This window comes from Ovis canadensis, chromosome 1 (genome assembly GCF_042477335.2).
Source record: "Ovis canadensis isolate MfBH-ARS-UI-01 breed Bighorn chromosome 1, ARS-UI_OviCan_v2, whole genome shotgun sequence".
NCBI lineage: Eukaryota > Metazoa > Chordata > Mammalia > Artiodactyla > Bovidae > Ovis > Ovis canadensis.
The window spans coordinates 180,067,057-180,088,902 of NC_091245.1; the positions used below are offsets into that span (position 1 = coordinate 180,067,057).

Below are 21,846 nucleotides of genomic sequence, written 5' to 3' on the forward strand. Positions count from 1 at the left end.
TACCGCTGAGCTACCAGGGAATCCATGGAAATATACACTACCATATGTAAAGCGGGAATTTGCTGTATGACTCGGGGATCTCAAACTGGGACTCGGTGACTACCTAGAAGAGTGGGATGGGGTAGGAGGTGGGAGGGAGGTTCAAGACGGAGGGGACATACGTTTACCTATGGCTGATTCATCTTGTATGGCAGAAACCAACACAATATTGTAGAGCAGTTATCCTTCAGTTAAAAAGAAAAACTAACCTGAAAGAATTCGGGAGGGGCCAAAGGGAAGAAGGAGGAGACTGTATCCCACCTACCTCCAGAAGGCCTCACACTGGAATTCATCTTGGCTGAGATGCGCATGTGCCATCAGAAGGACCCTGAGTCAGAAAGGCCAGAGATAACCCAGACGCTAACCTCATTACCATATAACCTGAGACTGAGTCACATGCAGAACAGTTCTGGGTTCCCTTCCCTGCTGCTCCCTGCCTGGGCAACCCTTCCCAATATAGTCTCTTGGTCAGTCAAGTCTTTTGCTGTGTATCTCCTTGGACAATTCATTTCTGAGCATTAGACGAGAGCCCTGTCTCAGACCCTGGAAGGGATTCCCCTTTCCCAACAATTCCAGAACTGATCAAAGTGGCTCACTGTGTCTAAACTGTCCATACAAACAATGAGGTTTGTGTTGGACAATGCTTTCCTTTTGTGAGTCTGGCATTTTGGTAGGTGCCAGGCAGAAACTGCCCAAGTGGCCAGCTCCCAATAAAATACTCATCACAGTCTCTGACTAGCTTCTCTGGTGAACATTTCATATGTGCCGTCACAGTGCATCTCTGGGAGAAGTAAGCTCAATTTGTGTGACCATTCAGAGAGAATTCTTAGAAGCTCAAGCCTAGTGTCCCTGGACGTCACTTCGGTGCCTTTTTGATTTCCTGATTTTGCTTTGTATCCTTTCACTGTAATAAATCATAGCTGTGAGGCAACTATACACTGTCTTGTGAGTCCCGCTAGCAAAATGTCAAACCTGGGAATGGTCTTGGGGACCCCTGACACATCCAAAATATATTAATATCCTACGGGGCCATAAAATATAGTCTAGGAGTTATTTTTTATACTAAACAAAAATCACTGACAAACCAAAATTACATGAGCCATCTCATCTGTGTGCCACAGTGCCTGGTGTTCGAGCAGGTTGTTACAGGATGGCAGGGCCTCTCTTCAGAGGCCTGTGTTGCCCAAACACTGTTAGGCATGATTAGTAGAAAGATGAGGAAAGGGCTCCTGCCCCTGAGAGCTTTTCAGGATTAAACATAATTATGAGAAAATGCAATAAATATGATTAGAAATTCGTAGTACTTCTGTGGAGGCAATACCTATAGCGCTTAAAGACAGAGTGTCTAGAGCTTTAGGTTTAGGTCCTGGTTTACCATTTACTAGCCCTGTGACTGAGCCACTTACTTAACCTCCCTGAGGTTTCCTCATCTGTAAAGTGTCACAGTGTAAACCTATTTAATAAAGTGTAAGGATTAGGCACAATGCATTTAGAACAATGACGAATTGGAGTCACTACCATTTCCCTTGTAGTTTTTTAAAGGTTTATTTCTTTAGAATTCAGCGTCTCAACCACTGGATCAACAAGAACACTTATATTTTTATATGCACCAAACACAGTCCAGAGAGAAACTGGAGGGCACAATTCATTGGAGTTTAGGGAGGAAAGGATGTGAGTAGGGCTTCTAAAACTGAACTGGATTGGAATTTCCAGTTCCCAAGATCCAAAGTGGAATGTTAGCTGTATGGTATCCTTTCAAATGTTCAATGGCTAGGAAAGGGAGGGGCAGGAACCTGCATTATTTAAGATGGGAAAAGCTGTCTGAAAATTTAACCTAGCTTTGCAGAGGTTAGCATCATAAATTCCAAATGAGTCTGATGTAGGACATTGTTAATTCTTTTAGTGTTCATTTTCGTTCCTTCCCCCCTACCAAAGCTCCTCTTTTTCTAAAACCACACCATGCCATGTATTCAGTGATACGGAAAATACTTAAACAGCCAGCCAGCTCTGAGTGCCTATCCTCTGGAATTCCTGCATTGCTTTTAAAAGCAACACGGACCCTCTGACAACTGCAGCTCCTGCAATGGAAGAGGATAATGTCAATGCCAACGGAGAGGAAGGCTAATGAGAGCACAGAATTCATTCGCTTTTGCAGCATCTGTTGAGCTCAGAGGTATTTCCAGACACAAATTTACACAGTATGCTGATCTCTGAGCAGCCAGTAGACAGGTCTGTGAGGAGGAGAGGAGGAAAAGAGCTTTGGGCAAGGCTGAATTTTATAAAGCACAGAGATGTAGAGCAAGAGAACATTACTTTGAGACACAACCATTTCCAATGAAGTGCCCAAAGGGGATATGTGAAATTTTCATTACATTTAAAGCTGTTTAAAAAAAAAAAAAAAAAAACTAAGGAGCTCTATCTTCTGAAGGAAGAAAGAAAATGGGTGGAATTTAGATATGTCTTTTTCAGATCCCCTTCCATTACAGACCTAAAGTCACTTTTTAGTTTAGAAATATGTAATATGCAATATGCATAAGTTGGCTTGATGAAAAAATGTGATGCTTTGGTACATTTAGAGTATATGCCTCAAAACTGCAGGCAATTTTTAAAATCAAATTTGTCTTTTGAAGAAACATCTAATAGAAAAAAAGCTCAAATCTCAGCTTCTTACTGCCTTCCTGACTCATCCTCATCTCTGTGTCCTAGAATTTTCTCGATAGGTGCTCTGTGCTCTCTCATGAACAGCACTCTGCTCAAGCCTTTTTGATAGAACTTACTGCTTGGAAAGTCTCAGTTTATATGCCAACCTCCCTCTCTCAAAGCAATATTGAGAACAGCAGCTTTGTTCTGATGTTCTCTAACCCCAGGCATCCCCGACCACACACGTCATCTCCTTCCCCACCTTGTGATGCTGATATTCCCTTCTGTTCTGACCTTGGCACTCTTCTCATGTGTGTGTGTGTGCTAAGTCACTTCAGTCGTGTCTGACTCTTTGCAACCCTATGGACTATAGCCTGCCAGGCTCCTCTGTCCATGGGATTCTCCTGACAAGAATACTGGAGTGGGTTGCCATGCCCTCCTCCAGGGGATCTTCCCTATGCAAGGATGGAACCTCTGTCTCTTGTGGCTCCAGCATTGCAGGAGGTTTCTTTACCACTGAACCACTAGGGAAGCCCAGACTCTTATGCAACCTACTTATTCAGCTTGAGCAACTTCACCCAGGTTCTTGGTTTTAACTGCTACCTACATGCAGATAATAATTCAACTACTTTCCTTCATTCCAGATTTTTCTCTTGAGCTCCAGATGCACAAAACCTGGGATGGACTGTGGTGGCCCTCCTAAATGCAATAAATCCAAATGCTATTTTCTTTCCCCTTAAATGTGCCTCCTGGCTTATGGTCCACTTAAAAGAACTGGTGCAACAATTACCCTTATTATATAAGTCAAACTTACGAGTCATTTTGACCCTCTTCTTTTCTTTCACCTATATCAGATCTGAAGGTTCTTCCGTCACTCCCCCACCTTGCTATGAAAGCACTCAAGCTCATTTGCATGATACATAAGCCCGGTGGCAAGGCCAATAAATAGTCAACAACTAGCTGGGGTGAGTTCCTATTTGTAGCATTTGCCAACAACCGTGGTAGAAATACTCCTGTCATAAATGGCTTCAAGCTACCATTATAATGTCACTAAATACAAGGAAACTGGGAAGAAATGGCCAGTATCAGGCTGTTATATAGTATGTACACGATATAGAGACAATAACCATAAACATCCTCAAAAAAAATAAGTAGTAGTAAAATGTAGCAAAATAAATTAGGAAGTGATCCATTTTGAGTATTTAACCTGCAATATAATGTATTTAAAAGTAAGATTACATAATTTAAGTGCTTATAATGGCTGAGTTTAACAACTGGCTTTCAAAATTCCTGAAAATTTAACCCTGGACACACTTGCAAGCACACTCCTTTATAATCTGGAGCCTGTCTGCCATTCCAGCTTTATTTCTATGCATATCTTCCCTTTAACCCTTGTTGATACTAGATTATGTTTGCCTTCTCAAATAAGCTGTCCTTGCCAGCAACACCTTCTGTATCCTTCCTGCTTCATCCCATCCACTAGGCAAACACCTACTCATCTTTTGAGACTTAAAGTCATCTCACTTATAAATCTTTTCACTAATCTCCTACCTTCTTCCTCCAGATACAAATGTACCTGAGGACTTTGTGCATATTCTAAGCGTAACCCTTGATTGGCATCTATGATTTACAAGTTTAACTTTGCTGCTAAACCATGTTGCCATGTCTCATTTTTTAAAAATCTCAGATACATAGGCCTTTTTAAAAAGTTGTAGAAAAAATTAACTATAATATCTGTAGCCACTCAGTAAATAGAGGATTGAGCCAATTTCTGGTGCCACCACCCAGGGGATTGTGTTTTTGTTTTTTTTTTCCTCTGAAGATTTCCTGTGGGTTTCTGGACATTTCTAACTTATGCCTTGTTTGAGTTCCTCTCTTTACCATTATATCCTCTCCAGAACTATGATTTCAATCATTCACATATTTTGTTACAGTGGCAAAAGCATCTTTGGGTATACAAGACCTGCAAAACACAGTCTGAAAAAAAAAGACAAATGTACATCTTTTAGAATTGTTTCTGCTTTTATATAACAAACCAAATCTTCCTTAGAGTAATTCCAGCTACACAGGAAATAACATGCTAGTCCCAGGTTAGAACTGACCATATTGCTTCCACCCAAGATGCAACTGACTGACTTCCAAAATTCAGCAGACACCTTCCCTGCTAGAGACTCTTGCCCCTGAGCTTCTTGTCTCTGAAGCCAGTCTGCTGCCTTTAAAGCTTCTTCAATTGAGGAGTCCATGCAGCCTCCAGACCTGTGATTGTCAGACTTTCTCAAGCCTTTTTTTAACCTACTTCTCTCCTCAAAGCTCGGATTCTCTCACAACCGTTTGTTTTTCACAGGGTTCTCTCTTCTACTCCTTCAGCTACTGGCCAGTAGGCCTTTTCTCAAGCAAACCACCCACATAACTATGAAGTAATTAGATTTTCAGGAGTCCAGGCCCCAGCTGGCAGGAGATTTTTCTCAATACATGTATTGTTTGAGGTCATTTCCTGCACAGCTTCAAATCAATTTCCCACAGGGACAAAGATCACTATCCCATGTGCTAGACTTGTTTTATCTAATGTTCTGAGTCAACTAATCAATCTATTCCAGAGGAAAATTTTATATTTTATTTCTCTCCAGCACAGTACTTGACACAGTTACTCAAAAAAAAAAAAATTGTTGTTGAATAAACCAAAGAAAATTTGTGATGTTTTTCCCATGAAAAGTACCCAGACTTACATAACACCAATAAGACTTAATTTTTTTTTTTTTTTTTTGGCCGCATCTCCCTGCATACAGGATCTTAGCAGTCTTTCAACCAGGGATTGAACCCATATCCCCTTGCAGTGGAAGATATGTGTCTTAACCACTGGACCACCAAGGAAGTCCCAACAAGACTTCACCTTTACCTCCAAGTGGCTTATAGTCTAGAAAGACAACCCACCAAGACCTTCAGCAGTTCTAAAAATTTCAGGCCAACTTAGGTCTGAAGATTTTTCGCAAGGTCTGCTTTGCTCACGCCAAATACGCAGTGACCACTGACAGCGTGTCAGCTGTGCCTTCCTGGTCCTTAATTAAAACAAACAGATGACATCTTTATAGAAACCTTTCACTCCAAGAGTTCTTCGTACATTGAGCTCCCTTTAATTCATAAAACGTGTTCTCAGTGTTTTCAGATTTAAAAATCGCATTAAAACGCTATACTCTTTGAATAAGTCAAACTGAGGCACAGCGGTTTCCCACCAGGATGGAAGTTTCTGGATGAAATCCGCCTGGCAGCAGAACAAGCTGAGCGTTGCAGCTCCCAGCCCCGCCCCTCCCGCCCCACCAGACAACTGTTCCCCTCCGGGCAGGGGCAAAGTGGTTTGGCAACTCCTGACAGATGGACAGCTGATAGAACGGACTCTCCCACAGGGCCCGGCCCCTGCGCAGCTGTGCGCGGGTTCTGTGCGCAACGCCGGCTGTCCCCCGGAGCAGCGGAGAGAATCGTGCGGCTGAGAAAGCAGCTCTCCGCGGGAGGGAGGCGGGAGGGCTTGACTGACACCGGAGAGGGCTGGCTTTTTGGAAGGCTCTTAGCAACGGCCCTGGTTTGACCCTCCTCAGCCATGAGAAAATCGAATCAGAGTACCCTTCTCCCAGGCGCTTGTAGCATCAGCAGCGCAACGTCAAGGGGGGCCTTCCTCCCTGCCTGTTAATTACCTGCTCTCTCCCATCTCAGGGTTCCTGCCTTTGCAAAAGTGCCTCTGGGAGGAAGGAAGAAACGACTCCCACCCAGCCCCCTTGCTGCCCCAGGGCTTCAGGCTTGACTGTGAGTCCTGGTGCGTCGTTTCGTCTTATTGATAGGCGGGACTGAGAGGTGGCATCCAGTCCCCCACTCCCCAGCCCCCACTCGTCCACCCCCACCCGCCTCGGACCGACAGGGGCTTTATTCTAAGAGTCACTGGCGCGTGGCTGCGCTTTCTCTCCCGTTTGTAGGTGAAACCCCAGTGACTTCATTGGCTCCTTGATTTAAACCACGCCCGGCTCTCTGCCGGCTTTGCTGCTGCCGGGCCAGGCGGCCCAGCCACATCCCAGCCCCGGGTGCAGAGAGCCGAGCGGCTGCTCTATTGTGTGGATGCCTCGCGTGTCCTCTCTTCTCTTCCAGAGATGGCTAACAGGGGCCCGAGCTACGGCTTAAGCCGAGAGGTGCAGGAGAAGATCGAGCAGAAGTACGACGCGGACCTGGAGAACAAGCTGGTGGACTGGGTCATCCTGCAGTGCGCCGAGGACATCGAGCACCCGCCCCCGGGCAGAGCCCATTTTCAGAAATGGTTGATGGATGGAACGGTAAGGACTGGCAGCGATCCTAGTGAATGAGGGCGAGCGGTGGGCAGGGAAGCCCTCCAGGGTCTCCTCTTTTTATGCGAGGCTGGCTGCCGGCGGAGCTGCGGCTGCCAAGCTCTTGTCTCGTGGGGAGGGAGATGGGAATGCCTTTATCTCTTCGGGGATGGACGATTTGGGCTCCCTGCTAGAATTCCCTCGCTAGATTAGAGGACCCTCCGCCCATCCCAGACATCACAGCTTGCTTCTGAGTTGCTGGCAGATTGGAAGCCCTTTTGCTCTTTCCAGCGAGAGTAGAGATAAGTATTTCCTTGAGATCTTTCCAGCCTTCTTGGTGCATCAGCTCCTGGAAGGGAGATGGGGCGGGTGGGGGGGGGGATCCCTTCCCCCAGGAATAATAGGTTGGTTGCATAGTAAAACAAAGGAAGGGGTGGAGGAGTAGGTCTCACCACCTTCCCATTCTTCCTGGAGCTATCCGCCTTGGGGATGCTTAGTGCTTGTCCGTTGAATGGGTGGGTTCTCATGAAACTGAAGGGAATCCTTATCTGATAACTGCTTTTCTAAGGAGATGCTGCTGTGTATTTGGGTGGATGGGGACCACAGGCTCTGCCGATGCCAACAAGCCGGTCTTTTCCCACAGGCTGTGATTTACTGTTACATAACTGCTGTCCCAGGCTTCTGTTGGGTTATGCCCAGCGCTTTGGTTATAGGTATCTAGGGGGAGCCACCCAGTTTGGTTCCTTTACATATCATTAGCCCTTATCTGATGCATTATTGAAGCCTGATTCTGATCTGCCTTTTGATGGAAGAAATAGTACTGTATCATTCAGCCTCTCTGGAAGCCACTAACTCATCCCTCCATTGAAAGCTTGAAGTCGTGACTGCATCACTGCACACATTCCCTCTAAACATTCTTTCCTTCACCCAGAAAAAGGAAGGGAGGAGTTAGGAGGGAAGATGATTCCCAGGCTACCGGCCTCACCATGGTCAGGAGCAGCCAAGGATGGGTTTTGGGGATTCAGTGTGGGAGCCTGGCCACCCAGCTCAGAGCCCATGCCTTTCTGGGGTGCCAGATTGGCCAAGGCCCAAACCTGTAGTCTGTGCCCTGTGGGGGCCAGGATTCACTTTGCATTTAGGGACTAGTGAATACAAAGGGAAGCACTGATTCTGTCCCCCACCCCTACCCTTTCCCTCCTCAGGTGCTGTGCAAGCTGATAAACAGTTTATACCCACCAGGACAAGAGCCCATTCCCAAGATCTCAGAGTCCAAGATGGCTTTTAAGCAGATGGAGCAGATCTCCCAGTTCCTAAAAGCTGCGGAGATCTATGGTGTCAGGACCACCGACATTTTTCAGACCGTGGATCTTTGGGAAGGTAAACAGCTTTCTCATGCCTTCGGCTCATTCTCCCCTCCCCCCACCCTCTTGCTTTTCCCTTTGTGAAACCTGCCCACAGTGTTCTTCCGTGTGCTCCCATGCGTGTGTGCGCATGTGATTTGAGTGTGTGAGAGGATTATCAGCTGTCACCAGGCGCACTGTTTGCCTCCTACTTTGTGATGTTCTATTCCAAGTGTTCCTCCTCTAAGGAACACACACCTCGGGACACAGCAGGGACCCAGCAAACTAAAGGCATAAACAGAAGCCTCTGTGGAGAGGAAGCTAAAAAGGCTGCATGGATGCCTCTTGTTTCTCTTACTCCTCCCACAACGTAATTTTCTCTACAAATGATAGCTCCTGGAGGGGATGGGGGTCGGCAAGTATGCTTCTGACTCACCAGCAGCCAGGGTTATAGACAAAGCTGCCTGGTGCAATTTTGTCATTCAATCTGAGAAATAAGAGCACCCCAGCCTTTTATTAAATGATTACCTGGGAGGTTGATGACTGTACCTTCCAGATGTGTATTTGCTCAGAGGCAGTGACAAATGATTTTTTTCTTTTATAGCTGTGAATTGATTTAAGAAATCTAACAAGGCATAAAAAGGAAATCAAGTTTCTAGACATATTTATCAATCCACCACCATTAGGGAAAGTGGAGATACCACCAGAGAATTTGGGACCCATGGTCATAGGGCTCAGAGTCCCCTGGAGCCAAATGTACACTTCCATCCAAGCATGTTTTTCCACAGCAGGCCTGCCGCGGTGGGGAGAGGGAGGGACTTGTGTGAGCAGGGCTACCAGGTTGATGCTTCGCTCTCATACTCAGTCAGTGGTTCAACCAACAGCACACTCAGGGCAGTGACCCAAGTGGCTCTGCTGACAATGAGAATGGACAGACTTTCCTGGGATCAGGAGACAATGATATGTGAAGGGGTATTCAGATGATGGTTGAACCATATTTCTAGCAGAGGACCATTCTATTAAACACCTTATAAAGAAGCAATTGCCTCCTTAATCCTCACCCCCCCAACACACACCCTGTCTCCATATCATGCAGAGAACTGGCATTTCCTGTTTCCTTCACAGATAAGTACTTAAAAATCCTAAGATGCCCATCAGTTTATCAGTCATGTTTTGCTATTATTTAGAAGCTCAGATATTCAGACCTTCGGGCCAGGCCATTGAACCTCATGGACACTAGCCTCCAAATCCCCGCAGAATGTCATCGTTGAGCTTTAGTCCCTGCTTTATAGGTCAAAACTATGCTGATTTTTCCTTGATAATAGTAGCTATTGCTTATCAATATTTTCCTCAACACTAGGCCCCGTACTATTGCCGTTCTGCCTCATACCAATCAGTTCTGCTAACAGTTCCAGGAGAGGGGGTGTTGTCGTATGATTGGCTAGTAATTAGCAGAGCCAGGACTCAAACCCAGGCTCTGTGATGTCAGAGAGTAGGGCCTTCACTGTCTGTATGCCGTGATTTAGCCAGCATACTGTTTCCTTCCCCCACACCACGAGTGTGCTGTTGAGTCATAACCGTGAGTGAGGAGACGAGGAGGAGAGGGAGTATGATTCAGGGCTGTGTGGGACGGAAGGTGAGAGCCCCTGTGCTGGCAGGTTTGTGTGAATTGAAGGGGTCCCAGTGAGTCCCCCCACCCCACCGAGTACAGGAAGTAGATAGGATAAGGAAGAAACTGGGAGGGCTGGGGGAGGTGGGGAGCCCGAGGGTGCTTTTCTGTGCTGAGGAGGCTTTGCTTGTCTTTCCTCTTTTCCAAAGACCACACAGGTGGACTTTAGGCACAGGAGGTGCTAGCAGTGAGGGGGAGGAGGACAGGGGGCAAAGGTTCCCTGATAAGTAGAGTAGGTGGTGATGACACTAGAGCTCACCCACAATTACTTATGTATATTGTACTACCTGTCCCAACCCTGGGCATCAGCTAGCTCTCAGGGAAGAAGGAAGTTGAAGGGCATCAGTGTGACAGTGGGCGCCTGAGATGGGGTAGTGGAAGGGTGGGCTCCAAGGCAGGGTGATACTTCTAGAGAAAAGGGGAAAAGCAGACACTCTAAGGTGGACAAGTGGGCTCCCAGGGCAAAAGAAGGGGCTATAAAGGACATAAGGAAGGCAACTGATTACTGCCAGGGTGCTGTGGCTGAGATGCTATAGTCAGGAGAGCTGGCATAGAGCAGATACTTGAAAGAGTCTAGAGGCTCCAGGGCCTGGTGGGCCCCTCCATGGAGGAACAATTCAGGACTGAGTTTGGGAGATTCATTCTGTGTGCTAGAAGGGATACTTGACATCCCCCAGGAGCCCTGTCTGCAGCTTGGGCTGGTTACCATACAATGGAGCCAGAGGCAGGAAAGTGGGTTGCTTTGAGCAGAGATGGGGGAGCATTGTGGCCCTGGGTGAGTCCAGGAGTGAAACCCATGGACTAGCAGCACCGACAAGCGCAAGGCTGGATCCTTCTGCCAGAGCTGCTGGTCCCCTGCGAGTCTGGGGATGAGTAAGCTGGCGTCTAAGGGATGCTGCTGGGCAGGCTGGCAGGTGTCGATGTGCCTATGTGCGTGAGAGGCTATCCATGTTTGTGTGCTCAGCTATTGGACTGGCCATCCCCTTAGCTTAGTTTCACATTCTTCTTGCTCTTCTGCACCTGGCCTGTGGTTTTGACGCTGTCATCAAATTTCACATTACTCACATTCACTCCAGATTCCACGCATTGTGGTCATGGTAGCTGTGGCTCCGAGGGGCCAGCCCTCCTTGCTTGGGTACTTCTCTTCCTTGTCTGCAGGCACTTTATACTTGACAGCTCTCAGTCCCTTGTCTCCCCTGCTTGGCATCTTCCTAAGTAAGGCTCTGCTTGCCCATGGCTGCCCAGTGACTCTGTGCTGCTCTTATGTCGCAGACGAATAAAGCCGCAGGAGCCCAAAGCTTGCCAAATGTCTTCTCTTTTAGCTTCAGTTGTTTAGACAAGCAGACGCCCCAGAGGTATCCTCTATCTTGAAACCCCTTTTAGATACAAGGTGGAATGTTTGGAATGGATTTGGGGGCAACCAGAATAAAAGGTTCAAGGCCTTAAGAAGGAACCCAGGGCTGAATGGTCTAAAAAAACAACCCAACTACAGAGATATAGATAAGGTTACTGGAGTTCCCCTTGAAGGAAGCTGGGTGACCTGTTCCTTTCAGTGGTAGAGGAGCAGTGAAGGCAGCTTAGAGCCATGGAAGGAGAGGTCTTTCTCATGGATGGAAGAAGGTGGATGCCTGGCGGGTTTGGGATTCACCCTGGGTCCCTGGAAAGGACAGGTGGGGCCATCTCAGTTGTGACTCAGGAGAGCAATGGAGGTTAGTTTTCAGCATCTCTTCTGTGGAGGGAAAGAGAGAAGGAGAGAAAGGGAGGAGCCAGAAAAGGAGGGGTGTCTGTGTGTGTAAGAGATAATGCATGAGAGAAAGTGAGTGTGCTGGTCACAAAGCGTGCAAAGAAATGTCACCTTGGAGGGTAGGAGAGTGCAGGCCCCTAAGTCAAAAATTAGACCACCAGATTCAAACCTCTGCTCCACCATTTACCAGTGAGCTTTTCTAAGCTTCTATTTTCTCACTTGTAAACTGGGAATAAGAGTGTCTGTTTCGCAGGGTTGGTGTAAGGTGTCAATGAGACAATGCATTAGAAGTGCTTAGCACAGTGCTTCTACTGTGGAAGAGTAGACCATAAAATATGATAGCAATTTTCAAGTTACTATTATCATTGTCTCTTTAAAAAGACTAATAGAAAGTGAGGGCAGCAGGAGCAAGGCTGGGAAGGGCACATGTTCTGTCTGGAATGAATGGACTTCATTAAGGGCCTCACACAGCAGCTGGTAGGGTTGCCTGGAAGACCTTTTCTCTCTCTGTCATCTCCAGTGGCTTCACCTCTGGCCATTCTCCAAAACGAGGGGCTGTATTTTGGGTCTCTTTATTGACTTTTTCTCACCTCTACGGTCATTAGCCTTCTTGTTTTTCCCCATGATATAGTATTGCTTTGCCTATTCCAAACCGAGGGGTCTTGATACTATGGGAAGAAAGTGAGTTTTAGCGTCATGCTCCAGACCTTGCTTAGACTGCTTAGTTTCTCAGAGGCTCAGTTCCCTTCTCTGTAATCAGCTCTCCCCTTGTAGGATTCTTGCAAGGATTAAATGTGTAAAACACCTAGCGCGATGCCTGGCTAAGAGACACCTAATAAACATTGGTTTTTTTTCCCTCTGCTGTCAGTCCATCAGTAAATATCCTTTTTGGTTCCCATGCATAACCAGGCGATGAGTATTAGACAACCTAGAATTCTAGAATGTCAGAGGAGGCAAGACTCAAAGATCAATCACATCTGATTGCTCTTCCCCATAATCCTATGATGAGGGTCTGGGACACATGGCTTTATGCCGTCTTCGTGTTCCCCTCCTTGATGACTGAGTGTCGGCGAGGTTTATACTGAGGGTGGAGTGCCTGGAATATATTCCAAATATGGAGCCGTATATGTTCTCTGGGAGGTGTCACTATATGTGTCATTCCTCAATAGCAAGAAAAGACGGGACTTTTCACCAGTCTGAGAGTTGTTCGGGGACATTGTATGGTACCCATAGTGACTTGAGACATTACAGAAATGCCTGCTGCTTGAAGCCTCCTTTTCTCTCAGAGCAGCCATTACTGCATTTACTCTAAGCACTGCTCACTCTGGTGTTTGGTGGGCTCTTCCTTTAGCAGTGGTCCTTCAGCTGCCCTGTGCACCAGAGAGAACCTCCTGTTAGGCTTGTGAAAACCCAGATTAGTAGACCTCAGCCCCAGAGTTTTGGAGGTATTAAGTCTGGGGTGGGGCCTAGGGGTTTGCATTTCTTACCCATTCACGGGTGATACTGCTTCGGCTGGTCTGGGAACTCCACTCTGAGAACCACTGCCCTACAGAATTTCTCAGGGAGGCAAGGAGCCCAAACTACCCTCTGACGCTTCCCCCTGGTCTAAAGCAATAGTTTTCTACCTTCAGTGCCGAATTGAGGGTTATGCCTAAATTATTACTCAGGAAAATAAGAAATGTTTTTTTCATCCACTGACTGCTTTCTCTATAAGTCCCAAAAAGATTGGAAAAAAAAAAACAACAAAAAAGCACCCAGTATTCTAAGAGCAACAAGGTGGAGTCAAGAATACGTAAAATAAAAGTAATTCCAAAGTAAGAGCTTTGAATGTAAGACTGAGTATTAGTATTGAAAGCAGAGTATCCAACCTGACTATACCTGCCCAGATGACTCCTCTGGCCTTGTTTCTTTCTCTTTAACTTTTTACTTTTTTCTACCCAAAGTCATGCATAACAGAATGACAATAATTTTTTAAATTAAAGGAACAGAATCCTCGTTCAGGTATCTTTTCGGTAAAAGCCTTCAAACGCTATGGGCACTGGGGTTCCTTATAACGTAGACCCCTTGGCCCGCCCCCCTCCCCTGGACATGATCCTTTAATTGCTGGAGTGTGAGGTCATACCGGGGAGACACTGCACTGTGATAGAGCAGTAAACAGGGAACGGAGTGCTGTCAGGTAAGCTGCTCTGAGAGATTCTGACAAGGAAAGCTACCTCGCCACCATCTCTTTTTATAATTGCAAGTCTAATATTAGTTTCCCCGATGACAGGGGGCTGGAAGGGCTCAGGAGCCTGATTAAAATCCTGAGCTGTTACTGTAAACGTGGCCCCTCTCTTTTGTGTATCACTTTACGTCTGTAGCCAGTGGTCTCAGATCACCGCCTGGACTCTGAGCTTCCCTGGTGGCTTAGCCAGGAAAGAATTTCCCTGCAGTGCAGGAGACTCAGGTTCAATCCCTGGGTCAGGAAGGTCCCCTTAAGAAGGAAATGGCAACCTACTCCAGTATTCCTGCCTGGGAAAATCCCATGGACAGAGGAGCCTGGAGGGCTACAGTCCACGGGGTCGCGAGAGTTGGACACGACTTGGCGACTAAACCACCACCGCCACCTGGACTGTTCATACACTCCCGGCATCGAGAAAAGTTCCCAGCACCTAGTTGGTAGTTTAGAACCATTCTCCTCCTCCCCGTTCTTCCTCTTTCACCCTCTTTTTCTTGGAGAAATAGCCTTGAACAGCAATTTCAAGCTATCTTGTCAAAATGTCTGGGGTAGTTTTCAGGAAGCAAAGCAATTCCAAGCTTCTGAGGTTCTGAGCAGCCTCCCCAATGTTTAACTATTGATGTTACTTCTGACTTTGTGGAGAGTAGCTCTGAAGGAAGCAGTTATTGCTTAACAACTTTAATTTAGTACCTACCACATATCAGACATTGGGATGTTTTTAAAAATTAAAAAAATATAGTATTGGGGGCAGTGCTTGCATGTCCATCTGGCTGCATCAGAATCATCACAGGAGATGGTCCCAGGATGTGAATTTTCAAGATCCTCAGGTAATTCTGATAATCGGTCTAGTTAGGAGTCACCAGGTAAAACCCGTGTTTCTTAAATTTGTCTGATGGCATGAATCACATGGAAAGATTATTAAAAATACAAACTCCCAGGCCCCACCCAGGACTGCCAGATCAGTCCCTCCAGGGAATGACCTCAAATTTCATTTTTTTTTTAAAGAAAGTCAGAAATTTTTATATTTTTAAAGTGATTCCCCCAACCCCATCCGATAAATAATTCCAGAAGTTTGGGAAACTATGTCCTAGAGCAGGCTGGGTACTAGGCAGATGGATGTGCGGTTGTGATTCAGCAGTTTAGCTTTTACTGCTTTATAACTGGCTAGCTTCACAGATCTTTCCTAACCTCACTGCTCCTTCAAACATTTCAATGCTTGACTCTCAGTGACAGAAATCAACCTCCAAAAACAGCTCCCTTCTACCCAATAGCACTTCATCTGAGCTTCTGAACTGGCAAGAGAAATGAGGCTGGAATAGAGGCTCTCTTCCCATTCTGTTCACCCAAAATAGTAGAATTCTTTCCAAAGTGTGCCTTTTAGAAAATAAAATAGACATGAACTGGTTACAGAAGGCAGATTTCTGTTCATTTATATTACTTAATCTTGACAATAATTATTTTGACTTGATCTGCAAACTGGTGGGGATCTCTGGGCCCCCAACTGCTTTCTTTTGCTTTAATCTGACTAGGGTTGAGAAATTATTCCAAACAAAACAAAGATTTGAGGTCATTTGAAATTTGTGCCCCAGATTTTATGGGGATTTTATGCCTGTGGGAGATGGCAGTGTGGTCTCCTAGACTGTTTGTGGGCTTTGCCTTCAGACAGACCTGAGTTAGAGCTTGGCCCTGATTTACTTGTTGGGTAGCTCTGGCAAGTTAATTAACTTTCCTAAGTTTAATTTTTCCATCCACCTGTTGGGAGGAATCATACCAAATCCATGGGGGCCAGTGAAACTGTTAGTCACTGAGTTGTGTCTGACTCTGTGACTTCACGGACTATAGCCCGGCAGACTCCTCTGTCCATGGAATTCTCTAGGCAAGAATACTGGAGTGTGTAGCCATGCACTTCTCCAGGGGATCTTCCCGACCCGGGGATTGAACCCCAGTGTCCTGCATTGCAGGCAGATTCTTTTCCGTCTGAGTCACCGCTTCACAGATGGCTCTAGTGGTAAAGAACCCGCCAGCCAATACAGGAGATGTAAGAGACATGGGTTCAATCCCTGGGTTGGGAAGATCCCCAGGAGGAGGTCATGGCAATCCATTACAGTATTCTTGCCCAGAGAATCTCATGGTCTGAGGAGCCTGGTGGGCTATGGTCTGTAGGGTCACAAAGAGTTGGACACGACTAAAACGACTTAGCAGCAACAGCTACGAAATGGAGGTCACAATCACATATAATGAAGTGTTTTTGAAGTGAAAGTTGCTCAGTTATGTTTGACTCTGTGACCCCCATGGACTATAGCCTGCCAGGGTCCTCTGTCCATGGGATTCTCCAGGCCAGAATACTGGAGTGGGTTGCCATTTCCTTCTCCAGGGGGTCTTCTGACCCAGATATCAAACCCAGGTCTCCTGCATTGCCGGCGGATTCTTTACCAGCTGAGTCACATGGGAAGCGCACGATACTGGAGTGGGTAGCCTATCCCTTCTCCAGGGGAATCTTCCTGACCCAGGGATTGAACCCAGGTCTCCCACATTACAGGCATATTCTTTACCATCTCAGCTACCAGGGAAACCAATAAAGTGTTTAGCCTATCATTTATAACAAATCTCTTGTCTCTGGACCTTTCTTTTTTTAAAAAAGTTTTTCCAGTTTTTCCCTGTCTAATGCCTGTTTACCCAGCTTCTTCTGCCCAGTCACGCAATTTCTTCCTTTCAGACGCTTCTGGCTTGAGGGTGGGGTGGGATTTATAGGTCTACATTCCTGGATGTCTTCCCCTTGCCCCCAGCTTAGTTCCCTCTCTCCTCCTCTCTGGGCTCATGCAGTGTGTGTGTTAGCCCTATGTGATGGGATGGGGGCTGGGTCTATCGTTTAACAGAGCTTGCTTCCCACCCCTGGCACCAGGGTAGTATCTGTGGCTGCTTGCCAGGTGCCAGGCTCCACATTTTCCCAGATCCTGGACATGCCAGATGTGCTCTTTCCAACCACCAGGCACAGATTTCCGGTGTGCTTCCCGTAGAGAGTGGAGATGAGTGATGTGCCCAGACCTTCCTAAGCGTCCACGTGCTTCAGCTTCTCAAGGTTCCCTTTAACGGCTCACTGCTTGAAAGCAAGCCCTCTCCTTATCTCCTCCCGCAGTGATCTTTCAGAATATCATCACGACAGTTCTATCAAAAAAAAAAAAAGTATCCTATGATACAGTGACAGTCACAGAAATGCTTTAAATCTGCGGAAGAGAGGGAACATTCTCATAACCTCTTCTCCATTTCCTCTCTCTGACTTCTAAGTATCCCTTGGGCCCGCCTCCTTCCATCTGCTGCCCAGATCCTCCTTTCTCCACCACCCCAGCTGTTCCTTGCGTCTGGTGTGGGGCTCTCCATTGAGAAAGTTTCATCTCTGTATGTATTATCCATCCCTCAGGGCCTCACAATCCAGGAAATCATCCTGTGGTCAATGTGGGCAGTGGAGGAGGGGGCGGGGAGAGAGCTGAGGATCCGCTGTCTCTCTCTCCTCTTTAAATAAATGGACATCCTGAACTGGACTTCCTCTGCGGGCCTTAATAGTTTATTTTGTTATAGTTATGCTACATTCTCACTTTTTGTCTGCCTTTCCCCTGCAATTCTGTATTCCCTGGGGATGAGGCTGCAGCAGCCTGCCCCGGGGAGATTGCAGATGGTTCACTCAGTCTCAAGAGGAACTTTAGTGTCTGCCCTTAACTTTCACAGCCCCCTGCTAGACTGAACACTGCACCTCTCCCCCAGCCTGGGGCTTTAGCTTCTGCACTCCACACTTGTGCCGTACGTATGTCTGTGATCTGGTTCTAAATTGTGGAGCTAAGCACAGTAGCAATTTCTCTTTTCCTTGTCCAGGCCATGTCAGCCGCCTAGAAGCGGGGAGGGAGAAAGGATGGGAAGAGGAGACTGCCTTGTAGGCCAGTTGTCCGCTCCGTGGGTGAAGGGTCAGGGCTCCTTCGGTGACAGTGTGCCCCTTCCCCTTGAGTGAGGGGGCATACCTCTCCTTCACTTTCTCTCAATCTCTCCTCCTCTCTCCCCCTCACTCTCTCTCCTGCAGGCTATTTATTTATTATCTCCATTTAGCTCCTTTCAAGCAGCACAAAATGAAGAGCCTCTCACCACATCACACTGGATGCTCTCTGTGTTGATTTGCTTGTCTTCATCTGCCAGGCCTCCAGCCCAAAGGACCAAGTGAATACTCGATCTGATGCACATGGGTGATTTTAGACCCTTTTAACCCAGATAAAGTAAAAGAAAGAATCCTCCTGGGGTTTGGTGCAGTTCATCCATCCAGTCAATATCTTTCCAGTTTCCTTTTCTCTTTTCAGTCCGGAGGAAAATCTCCTGTGCAGATCCCCACGCCAGTCTGCCCACAGCACCTCCTCTCACCACTGCTGTAGAACCCTCAGAGGCTGGGGCCTCTGCTAAGGGCAGGGACCCACCTCTGTCTGCGCTGCTCAGTGATTGGAATGTGTTACGCATGCAAGTGGGAATGGGTTCGAGCCTGGGTGTCTCTGGGCATGCACCACATAAAGAATAGTCAGGAGATTTTTGTTGTTGTTCCTTTCTGAGGAGTTTGGCTGTGGTTGTCTTTGGGCCACTTTGAGGTATATTTTGTATGCCTCTCTCTCGAGGGTGCTCAACTACAGTTTCCTATGAGAACTTCTTCCCAGAGGACCAGCCCCATCCTCCTTGACTCCTTGGCCCCGACACACGCTTGGCTTTAATCTCTCCATTGGCTTCCAGGAAAGGACATGGCGGCCGTGCAGAGGACCCTGATGGCTCTGGGCAGCGTTGCTGTCACCAAGGATGATGGCTGTTACCGGGGAGAACCGTCCTGGTTTCACAGGTAAAAAAAGGCCTTTTCAGTCACACGCTCTCCTCTTCCCTGGGCCGAGGATGATTTTCACAAAAGTGAGCATCTGAAGCCTTGGAGCTCCCCGGAGGCTATTTGGACACAAAGTCCAGGCTAGACACAGGCAAACACAGCCCCACAGCTGAATCTCCCAGAACAAGGCTAGACCGATGCTGCCAGTTCAGGTGAATATACCACCAGAGCTCTTCCTGCTTTTCAGATACCTGACTGCTGCAACTCACTGCCCACATTATGTCTCTCCTGAGACGGAGCAGAACTGAATGGCTTTTCTCACATCTGCCTTGATGTCTGAATTTGGTTTTATTATGAGCCAAGTTGCCCTGAATGTACATATTTATTTATTTACTTTCCCACATAATGAAGGGAAAGTATGTTTTATTTGTTGGAACCGTCCTGTCCTCCTAGCATATCCATTAATAGCATTCTGTGTCACTCTCAGAGGTGGCCTGAAGTGGATAATAAATTATATCATCGTGTCAGTAAAGGGCCTTTTCCTAAAGAAATTTGTTTTGCTGTTTGTTTGGGGCAGAGAGAGGTAGCAAGGGAGCTTAAAGTTAACCCAGTAGCTCAGTGGGGGATGAAAAGAGCACATTGTACAGATAATTGACCCTTCATTCCTCTAATCCCCTCTTCTTCTTGGCAGTTTAAAAAGGTACCAGCTTGTGGCAATTTAAATGAACCTGGTCTGAAAAGCTCCTAGATATTGCCAGGTAAAACCCTGGTTTCAGCCCCCATTTTGTTAGTGACCTACCGTGGTCTATATGGCCCATAAAACCAGCATTATTTACGATCTGGCTCTTCACTAAAGCTCGCAGACATCTGTCTAGGGGAAGAAATTTCACCTCCTTAACTCACTACATCCCTCAGCGCTAAGGTGGAACGTTCATCCTTGGCCCCATACAGAAAAGGGTTTAGTGGGATTAATGAAATGCTTAATAAAAAGGAACTGATTTTAATTTTCACAAGGGCTTGAGGTAACTGATGAGAGGAGAGACAGGAAAGCTGTCTGAGAGTAAAATCTTCAGAGAAGCAGCACCAGTTCTTTGCTGTGGAAATTCTGGAAATTCACTTGAGGAGTATAGAGGTTGTATATCATAGTAGGGCCCATCTGTGGTAGGGTCCTGGCCCAGGTGGTGCCGTAACCCAGGGTAGGGTCATAGCTCAGGGTAGGGTCATAGCTCAGGGTAGAACCATAGTTCTTGGCAGGACTGTGGTTCAGAATAGGGCCTGTCCTTCTAATTGGTGGCCCCCAAAAGAACATGTCTAACTGCATATCTTGGGAAAGTTTTAAAAACAGAATGAAATTGTTCCATCTCATTCCCTCTGCCCAGGAAAGCCCAGCAGAATCGGAGAGGATTTTCCGAGGAGCAGCTTCGCCAGGGACAGAACGTAATAGGCCTACAGATGGGCAGCAACAAGGGAGCCTCCCAGGCAGGCATGACCGGGTATGGAATGCCCAGGCAGATCATGTAAGACGCCACGTCCCACGACCTGTAGCGGGGACGGAAGTGCCGCATCGTGGTCTCTATGATAAAGAAGTAGTTAGCCACCTTCTGACCTTCTCAAAGCCTCCTGCCCCTGGTTTTTGCAAGTGCTGCGTTTCTGCTGCGAATCCACGTTGCCTACTGCTGCCACCTCCTGTTCATTTAGAACTATGCAAAGACTCCGCTTCCTCTTCCTCAGCTCCTTTGCCCTAGAAGCCTTCGTTTGTCTGATTATTTATTTATTTATTTGCCAAAAATTTCCCTCCTCAACTTGCAGAACACACCTAATAAACAAATTAGTCTTGTGTCTTCAAATGTAAAGTTTCTCCTTTGTCTCTAGGGACTTTGCAGGCAGGGCTGGTCATTTCCTTCAAGAAGCCAGCAATATGGAATTAAGCTGTGTTTATAGCTGTAGAAATGTAAGTTAACTTTGAGGTAGCCCTTGCAAGGTTATATTGGTCATCTTGACAGTTGCGGTAAAACGTTTTGGAACAGTTTTGCCCACTCTGACAGCCTGAAGCCAAGAGCTCAAGAACAAGGTCTTTGCCCCCCACATATTTTTTGAGTACCTACCTTATGTTCATTATGCCAGACTCTGGCCAGGGAGTCAGGGGGACGACACAGAAATGAGCAATCCAAAGCCCCAGTTCTTCAGGGACTCATGTATAGATGCCCAGAAAGTATGGAGGGTGTTTATATCAGCTGGATGAGTGATTGAAGAAGAGAACAGTTTTCCCTTCTCTATCAATAATCTTCCTCCCCACAGGCCAGATTCTGGGTCTGATGCAGATATTTATACAGTTTCTTCATCAGCCAGAAATGATAAGCAATCTACATTGCTCTCTGTAAACATTAGTTTACTGAACACTCTTGAACTTTGCCCAAGACTGGATCTAGCTGAGATGTTTTAAATATTTTTCTCACCCATGAAAGCTTAAGAAGGCAAATAAACCTCGGGAACCACCAATTCATCTTACTTTTTCCTCCCAGTGATAAAGGAAAACACTGTGATTCATTTAGTAAAAAAAACAGTCTTTTACTTATATAATGAATTGTTAACTAACAAGAAAAGGTAAAATTAATGAAACTATAGACAGTGCCACACTCTAGATGCTGGATGATGGTTCATCAGACCATGTTTTTTGCAGTTCAAGGCTTCCGTAGAGAGTTCTGCAGGATTTCCATGGGGCTGAAGCGATTCATGGGTCGCAAAGAGTCGGACACGACTGAGCAACTGAACTGAACTGAACTGAAGTGGGGTGGGGAGGAGGCCAAATTTTGGTCCCTGCTCCTTCACGTAGGGCTTTCCCAGGTGGTGCTAGTGGTAAGGAATCTGCCTGCCAGTGCAGGAGATATGAAAGTCACTGGATCCCTGGGTTGGGAAGATCCCCTGGAGAAGGAAATGGCAACCCACTCCAGTATTCTTGCCTAGAGAATTCCATGGACAGAGGCGCCTGACAGGTTACAGTCTATGGGGTCACAGAGTCAGACATGACTGAGTGACTTTTACTTTCTAAAAG

At 46.6% G+C, this 21,846-nt stretch overlaps 1 protein-coding gene across 3 annotated transcripts; it reads left to right on the plus strand.

Annotated features, from left to right (window-relative positions):
- Positions 1-5,956: 5,956 nt before the first annotated feature.
- TAGLN3 (transgelin 3) lies at positions 5,957-20,641 on the plus strand. 3 transcript variants are annotated; one of them, XM_069579303.1, is made up of 6 exons: positions 5,957-6,154; positions 6,385-6,474; positions 6,811-6,992; positions 8,186-8,360; positions 18,713-18,815; positions 20,174-20,641. In XM_069579303.1, exons 3-6 carry the CDS (start codon positions 6,813-6,815, stop codon positions 20,313-20,315), a joined length of 600 nt encoding a protein of 199 aa, XP_069435404.1. In that variant the 5' UTR covers positions 5,957-6,154; positions 6,385-6,474; positions 6,811-6,812; the 3' UTR covers positions 20,316-20,641. The 3 variants fall into 3 exon arrangements, with proteins under 3 accessions (XP_069435404.1, XP_069435388.1, XP_069435397.1); XM_069579287.1 differs by having other exon boundaries at positions 5,996-6,474; XM_069579296.1 differs by having other exon boundaries at positions 6,044-6,484.
- The last annotated feature ends 1,205 nt before the right edge of the window (positions 20,642-21,846 follow it).